Source organism: Gracilinanus agilis, chromosome 1, assembly GCF_016433145.1.
Source record: "Gracilinanus agilis isolate LMUSP501 chromosome 1, AgileGrace, whole genome shotgun sequence".
NCBI classification, from domain to species: domain Eukaryota; kingdom Metazoa; phylum Chordata; class Mammalia; order Didelphimorphia; family Didelphidae; genus Gracilinanus; species Gracilinanus agilis.
In genome coordinates, this window is record NC_058130.1 from 708,024,604 (window position 1) to 708,033,106 (window position 8,503).

An 8,503-nucleotide genomic window follows, 5' to 3' on the forward strand; every position below is an offset into this window, starting at 1 on the left:
GGCCTTACCACATAGCTGGTGACATTGAGACTGACGGCCACTGTGGATGTAATGACTGTGACTTTGGGGGAGGCAGTTGTGGACCCAGCCTCTGTCCCAATGGGGAGTGTCAGAGTCTCTGTCTCAGGCACAGGAGTGGTGGTCTGAGAAAGAGAGAACCGATCAGTACATCTGGGGGAGCTGAGGCTATAGGGTCTGGGCAGAGGGTAGATAGTCCCATACACACACATGTTATAAGAGGCCAGGGAACAACTGAGCAGAGGCCAAGGAGCAATTGGCCACAGGCCTGGTAGAGATTCAACACAGGACAAGGGAAGTGGGGGGCTCAGATTTTGCAGGAGCTCAGAGGAGAGCGAGCCTAGTGGGTCATGCTTATGGGGAAAGGGGACTTCAGGAGGATCTAGGTCCTGGGGTGGGGATAAGGGCATGTATTTTTGTCAAAGGGGAACGGATTAGGAATTCTAGGATGGGGAACAATATGAACAAAGGCAAGACTCAGCCCAGCTGGAAAGCAAGAGAAGGGCAGGAGGGAGCCCTGGGAGGTACCATAGGGTCATTCTGGAGACCTCAGATGCCAGGCTGAGGGTTTGGGAATGTTAGTCCTGAGCGTGGTGGGGCTTGTCAACAATAGAGTCATTATCAGCCCCAGGGGCCAGGTGTTTGGAAGCCAGAGGCAGTATGTTTGCCCTGGCCCCAGATTAGCACTCAGTGGTCAATCCTGCTCCTTTTAGCCAGAACAAGGGGGAGAGGGTGGGGGACCAGGACCAGACTTATTTCCCCACAATTCCCTGAGGCCCTGGGCAGCTGCTGGAGGAATTGGGTCAAGGGAGGGAAAAGGGGGGAAAGTAAGGAGATGGCTCCTAGGCAAAAGGTCAAGACTAAAGCCACTAAAATGGCCTGGAAGGGCCTGGGAAGGACTCCAGTTATTCCTCACATTGTGGAGACACATGGCAGTAACCCCTAAAACACTGGCCTCTGACTAGTTCTCTCTCTCATCTGGCCCCTCAGTCCCTTCATAATGGTCACTAAATCATCATTAATGAAAGTTAAAGGGGGGCAGCTAAAGGTCTGGAGACAGGAGGTCCTGGGTGCAAACCTGGCCTCAAATCCTTTCTAGCTGTGTGACCCTGGGCAAGTCCTTAACCCCCATTGCTTATCCCTTCCTGCTCTCCTGCCTTAGAACCAAAACATAATATTGATTCTAAGGTGGAAGGTTTAAAAATAAATAAATAGAAGTTAAAGATGGATGGGAACACTCTTCTTTGGGAAGGCAGAAGTGGGTGAGAGGATCTTACCTGATTCTCTGGAGAGGTTGGGGGCACTTCTGGTTTCTCAGAGTCCTTGTTTTTCTTCTTCTTGCCCTTGCCCTTCCGACCCTTCCGGCCTTTTCCCTTCCCTTTCCCCTTGCCCTTCCTCTGGGGAGGAGGGGTCTCTGTCTCAACCTGGGGAGAAAGGCATCCTGCTCAGGGTCCAGAAGATGTTCCCTCAAAAGCAGTGCTTCTCTAGATAGGGGACCAGTCATTCTAGTCACATAGGATCCCTGGCTGTGAACTAGTTATTAGAAGTCAGTCTGTCCCAAGGTAAGCAATCTCTAATCCCTCATCCCAGGGCAGGGGTCATCCATCCCTTGCCAGCAAATCAAGGGCCACCTACTCCCTGGTAGGTGAATTATTTATCCCATGCCAGGGTACCTAAAGGCACAGGATCATAGATTTAAAGCTGGAAGGGATCTTTCAGTTGGTCAAACTCCTCCGTTTTACAAATAAGGAAACTGAAATCAAGAGAGATTAAGTCATTTGCTCTTTGTTAGCTTAATAACTTTGGTAGTTAGTATCTAAGATGGGATTCAGACTCAGGTCTTCCTCATTCCAAGTACAGCACTCTTTCCACAGCGCCATCTTATTTTGTGGCAGATGCAAAGGCTTGCTCACCGCTGTGGCTGGGGTGGTGGGGGTATTGCAGCTGGGAAGCAGGTTTTCACAGGCCCTGAAGGCAGCCTGAGCATCTCCTAGGATCATCAGCTCCTGGATATGCCCCTGTGGAGAGGAAAAGACAGAGAGGGCACTAAGGGGGGGGGGGTCTGAGGATTCATGACCTGGGAGCATCCTCGCTCTCTCCCAGCCCCAGTGAGAGTATGAACTTCCAAAGTTAGACTCCCCCACCATAAGACTATTTCTGATCCCATCTCATACAGGATAAGGCTGGGGAAAGAAAGGTAGGATCAGGCCCCTATACCAAAGTAGATGGGGGTGGGGTGGGGGATGGACACCCTGGAAACCACTCTGGGAACAGCTGGGCTGACTCAGCCTCTATCTACCACTCCCAGGCCCCCTCAGGCTGAGTGTGCGTGTGTTGAGGGAGGTTGGGGTAGGGAGAGGAGGATTGGAATGAGTCTTCTGGCCCATCCCTTCCCAAGAAGTTGTGGGAACTGGGGAGGGAGGCGTGTGGAAGGGCACAGACCTCCCCTCTACAAGGCAGTCCCATATATCCAATCTAGACCCAGCCTCTGGGAAAATTTCATACTTCTCCCAGACTCAGAATGTCTCTCCCAACACCCTCAAAGTGTGTGTTCAGGGAAAGGGAAGTCTCACTGGCATTTCTGCTCCAGCCCAGGAGTTATGCCCTCCATATACATCCAGACCTCAGAGATAGGGAGTTCCCAACATTTTAGGAGTTCAAGGTGCCCTTTTGGGGCCTTAGAATGAAGTATCTAGTTCCATGATTCTGAAATGGTCTAGAAATTCCTTTTTCCAGAGACTGTCCTTCAAGAAACTATTCTACATTAAGTCCTTCAAAATTTTATAAACTCCTCCAATATTCTATAGGGAATTTCACCTCCTCTCTATGCTTCAGAAACTACTCCCTGCCCAGGTCATTTCACTACCCTTACACAAAGACTCCACCAACACCAATCCTTCTCCTCTTAGATATCCTTCAGGGACTCTCCCTCTTCCAGAGGTCCCTTAAAGCCTCTCCAAGAGAGGGGCAACAGTGTAGTATAATGGCTAGAGTGCCAGGCCTGGAGCTGGGAGGACCTGGATTCAAATTTGGCCTCAAATACTTTGTAGTTGTATGATCCTGGACTAAGTCACTTAATCCCAGCTGCCTAGCCCTTATAGATCTTCTGCCTTAGAAGTAATAATAAGATTAAAAGGTAAATTGTTTTTTTTTAAACCTTTACCTTCTGTCTTAGAATCAATACTGAATATTTGTGACTTGCCCATAGTCACACATCTAGGAAGTGTCTCAGGCCACATTTGAACCCAAGACTTCCTATCTCTAGGCCTGGCTCTCAAGCCACCTAGCTGCCCCTGAAAGTAGGAGGTTTTTATGTTTTTATTTTTTTTAAGACTCTCCAAGAGACCCCCATATTCCTCTGATGCCCAGAGTCCTACCTAGAATGTGGTCTATGTTTTCCCAGGAATAATCATCTAGGTTCTCAAAGGAGTTCTTCTAAAGACTCTCACCCAAGACCTTTCTAAAGAGTTTCCTGGTGAGACCCATGGTATTGCCCACATTACTTTATAGCTCTAACTTCCTAGAAGCAAAGAAGAAAATGAACAGGAGACGAGGGAGCTAGAGAGGAGGCTAATGGGCAGGAGTCTCTAGTGAAGGACATGAACATTACAAACATGGGAAGGAGTAGCTTTCATAATTTCACACTCTGGAATCCATCATGATCCCCCCCCCAAAAAAAAAAGATATGGAGAAACCAGCCCTGAACAGCCAACATTACAATCTTACACCATTACCATCTCAAACGAGGTCAGGGGCTACCACATTTTCTCAGCTGTTTCTGGAAGATGCCTTGCCCCGGCCCTACCCCACCCACTTCTTTATTTTGAACTCTTAGTTCCTATTGCCAAGGCCTAGAGCAAAGACTGGGGGAGGGCCCCCCCCCTGCCAGGGCTGAGATCTGGGAGGAGCAATGAAAAAGGAACCCTGAGCTCTCCTGCAGAAGAGGAGGGGTGGCTTCAGTTCTCCAGTCTGTTTTTCTGTTTTGCCCTGGCATTGGGTGGATCAGGGTCCTCAGGGTCAGAATCTCCCTTGGATCTGTCTGCATACTTTGCACTGTCCCTACCTCCATTCTTCTCCATCTAAAAATCATCCTTGCCCCTGGGCTCTGCCCCAACCTGGAAGGCCTCTTCTCCAGGGTCCTGTGTCCCCAGCAAGGTGAGTCCAGCTGTGCTGATAGGAGTCAACCTCTGCCACTCCCAGCTCACTGGGGGTTGTGGTTCACAGTCAGCCACCAGAGTCACTGTCCAGCTGTCCACACTGACGGCCACACGGTGCCACCTGGAAAGAGGAGGGGTTCAGCCTTGATGTGGGAGTAGGAGATGGTGTTGACCACTCGCTTCTCAAACCCCCAGCCCATCAACCTGAGGTTAGCTGGTCAGAGCTCCAGATGCACTCACCTGCCATCCATGAGGTCAACTGTGGTGGGCAGCAGATTAGGGCTGGGAGGGTCAGACAGGAGTTGAGTTGGTTGCCCCACTCCTAGCCCTAATTGCCTCACTCCCCTTTCATCATAAATGGACAGGAGGACAGCCTGGTCAGATGAATAGCCCCTCAGGGTGACCAGCAGTGAAAAGTTCTCTGGAAAATGACCAGCTGGGAGAGTGGGAGAAGACATTTCAGAATGGAGACTCCTCAGGGGGCCTTGGCTACCTTTCCATGCATCGTCCCAGCTTTCCCTCCCAGGTCTTACCTGGCCAAAGCTGCCTTGTGGGGACACTGAGCAGGCTGGAGTTTCCCACCCAAAATGCTCGATCTCCTTCTGGGGACCTTTGGGGGCAGAATCCTGGCACTTCGGGGACCTTGGCTCTGCCTCCCTTGATTCCCAATGCCTGAAGCACATCTATTGGATCAGCTGAAAGGACAAACCACAGGGTGTATATATTGGTCTTGTTCTGGGGGACTAATGCTTAGGAAGGAAGAAGCCAAGATTAGGAGTTTGGGAGGTAGGACCTGAGCCTAGGACATCATCTTCTCTGCCCCCCCCCAACCCCCAGCTGTTCCATCCTGTCAGGCCTTTGGTTCCAATCTTTTTTACTTGGTCTTGGTGAGAAAAAATCTGACCTAGTTTTAGGATGAATCAAAAGTTCCTGGCCTGAGCCCCAGTGCCTGACTCTCTCTTTTCTCCCCCAGTCCCAGACCAGGGCCCCTGGGCCCTTACAGCTCTCATCCCTGCTCCTAGTCAGGCTGAAATCTTAGCTCTTTCCTCTCCTTTTCCCCCTAGGATCCTTACCCCCCTCACTCCTGATCTTTTCCTGAGAAATGAGGGGAGGGGGGCAGAGGGGAGAACATGTATGCAGAGAATGTACATTCTAAAAGGTCTGTTCTTATTGAAGTGTCCCCCCTGCACGTCCACACAGAGAGGCAAGTTGGCAGCAGGGAGAGGCCAGATGTGGAGCAAATGACCCCCTCAGTCAATGTCCGCAGAGCCACCTCCCATTAAGAGGCATGTATTGGGCAAGGGGTACTTTGTGACCATCCCTCCCCAACTTCTCAAAGGAGCATGGGTACAGGAAAGGATGAAGGCCAGAGTACAGGTGGGGAGGGAGTATGATGATGGGGGTCTTATGGAAAGCAGTCCCCACACTGGGAAAAAACCAAGAAGGCTAGGCAGGGAGACTAAGTGAATCCAGATGGGCCCCTCCCTTTGCTACAGAGCAGAACTGGGAAGGAGCAGGGGGCTTCCCCTGGGCCCCCACCCCCACCCAACCTCCTGTCCTACTGACCTTCTGACCTGAGATTCTTGGCAGAATCAAGATTTCCACAGAATCTGCCATGATCTCACTCCAATCTCCCAGTCCTGCTGACTTCACTAAAGAAGAGGCAGGATTCTACTCCCCCCACCAAGGGGGAACATCAAGTAAGTGAGGGGTACAGACTCTCAGAGCCCCCTCCCCCAACTATAGATCTTTCTTTGGTAAACTTCCATGTAGGTCAACTTCTCTTTCCCTTTCTTGGGATTCATAAACCTGACCTATCAATTGTGTCTCCTCGGGTGTATTTGTGTTTATTTTTGCCTTTATATTTTGGCAGATTGTGAATTTCATAGCCTGACGCATAACTGGACTATCAAAAAAGCAAGATCTGGGTTAGAGCCTGTCCTGACTCCTACCCTTGAGTGTGGATGAGAAGGAGCCAGAGGGAAAAAGAGAGGGATTAGTGTCAGGGCTCCCTTTGGGAGTAGGGGTTGAAGCAGGGGCTGGGACTCTGGCTCCCTGCTGACCACAGTCATCACTCTCCACCGACAGTCAGTGGCCCATAGAAAGGGAAGAAATATGAACGGAGATCTGACCACTCTCTCTCATGGGCCCTCCCACAATCATTCTATTTCTCCCCTCCCCCCAGTCTTTGGGGTGGGATCGGGGTGTGAAGGGAGCAAAAACTTCAGAATTGCTTATTCTAACAATTCCTGGCGTTTATGATTCCTAACAGCTTACTTCAATCTCTCCTGCTCCCATTTCAGGTCCTTCTACTTTCTTCCTCTGATAATTTCTTTTTAACTTATGGCCAATATTTGGGACTTTCTCTAGTCTTAGAGTTAGCTCATTCCTTCCCTTTTCCCCAGGCCAGAGTGACCAAAGACAAGAGACCTTCAGTCCTAGAGGATGGGGGTGGAGTTGGCATCCATGGCCTCTCCTCTCTCCCCCATTCCAACTCCCTGCCAAGCTAGGGCCTAGGGAAAGAATGAAAGGAGTCTGGGGCAATTACAGAGTTCAAGGTCTTCTTTATGAGCCCTAAAATGAGCTGATTTGGGTCAGCTCTGGGGAGCAAAGAGACTCCCCATCACAGGTGTGGGAGAAGGGCTGTAGTTTTCCCAGTAGCGATCAGGACACAGTATTTCAGTTATATTCCCCCACCTAGGAATCTGTTCTGGGGGAGGAATGGGGACTCCTTTCCCTGGGGGTGGAGAGACCCCCTGCCAGATATGCACAGCTGGCTATGCGTCACAGTCACTGATGACTCACTCAGCCCAGGCCTAGGGCCACCCCAGGGGATGCTGAGAAATTAGAAGGGAAAAACACTATTAAACTGGGTCGCAGCTGGTGGGGGAGGAGAGGATAATTGCCCCCTCCAACCCAACCCCTAGAACCCTGTCCCGCCCCTCCCCTTCTCCCTGGGCCCTGTCCATGGTGCTGAGCTGACCGGCCTCAGGGACCGCCCAGGGCTCCTGTGTAATAGAGGAAGCAGGCGGGGCAGCCTCGGCTAGCAGTCCGAGGAAGCAAATGGGATGGGAATGACCGCAGACAAGAGCAAAACCGTTCTGGGCAGGAAAGTTGACCTGGGGAGGCAGTTCCGACCTGCAGGGGGCGCCCTCATCTCCCGCGGCTACTCTCCTCCCCCAGAGCCGAGGGATGGGCAGAAGCTACCGGGATAAATCGCCTCTAGACTAGGCTTCTCCAGCAAACTCTCAGCCTCCGCCCAGCATCGTCACTACCACACGGACACAATGCTACAATCAAAATCACGTTATTGAGCCACAAATTACACACAATTTCAGGGGGCAACGCAACTCAGTCATGCCCAACCACTATCGTGCTCACTGGTATGAACACAATCCCCGACACATACTGATTCTCTCCCACAGCACCCCAATACCCAGCGGCGCACGCGTGCACGGAATCTGCCACACGGAATCATTAAATCGCACACCGAGACGCATCTGCTTCCAACCGCCTTAACACGCATAAAGAATTGGCACTGGCCACTCCAACAACACCAGTGCCACACGCAAACAGGCAATCACGCTCGCAAGGGCACACCGTGCTGTGCGGTCCGGGGCCATCGCAGCCACAGACGTGGATCCAACGGAACGCGGGATAGACAACCCGAGCAACACAATTCAATCATTATCGTACTCACAAATTGAAAAAAAACTCACAACTACTACCACAGTACAGAGATACAGTCTCACACACACACTGACAACCACACAGTCACTACCCCACTTCCAAAGGATAATTACAATCACATGCAAATCACTCAGACTCTAATAATTACGATGATATAAGAGCTGTTATATATACATAATTGCCCACAATTGGCAAGGAAGGGCACACTCCAGATCATTATCTATCTCACGCAATCACACCCTCATTCCCCCAGCCCCACCCAGGCCCTGGAAAAAATTCTGGGATCCCCTTCTTTTTCCCTCTTCAGGACCTGAGTGTGTGTATGGGGCGGGGGGGGGGGGGGGGAAGGAAAGGGGGCTTTGGAAATCCACTCTCCTCTCCACTCCCACGGGGCCCACTTACCTATTCCCCTAAGGGGCAGTTGCATCAGGGAAGTGAGGACCAGGAGAAGGTCTGCCCAGGACCTGGACCTGCCCCATCCTCCGCTACCCGTCCCAGTCTTCATCCTCAATTCCAGCCCGCCCGGGCCCCGGGCGCAGCTGTGTGCCTCTCTCACCCGCTGACGGGCACAGGGGAGCCTGGTTGCCACAGACTGGGACAGGTGGGAGAGGTAGGAGGAGGGGATCCCCTCAGCTGGG

General features: G+C 51.5%; 1 protein-coding gene across 1 annotated transcript in view; it reads right to left on the reverse strand.

Annotated features, from left to right (window-relative positions):
- Window positions 1-8,503, reverse strand: part of COL5A3 (collagen type V alpha 3 chain) — a 34,702-nt gene extending 26,199 nt beyond the window's left edge. The window contains exons 1-7 of the mRNA XM_044669832.1: window positions 8,268-8,503; window positions 4,709-4,870; window positions 4,416-4,611; window positions 4,134-4,296; window positions 1,932-2,036; window positions 1,296-1,442; window positions 9-143 (exon numbers count right to left, since the gene is read on the reverse strand). Coding sequence (XP_044525767.1) covers window positions 9-143; window positions 1,296-1,442; window positions 1,932-2,036; window positions 4,134-4,296; window positions 4,416-4,611; window positions 4,709-4,870; window positions 8,268-8,370 — 1,011 coding nt within the window. The 5' untranslated portion in view covers window positions 8,371-8,503. The remainder of the gene's footprint in view (window positions 1-8; window positions 144-1,295; window positions 1,443-1,931; window positions 2,037-4,133; window positions 4,297-4,415; window positions 4,612-4,708; window positions 4,871-8,267) is intronic.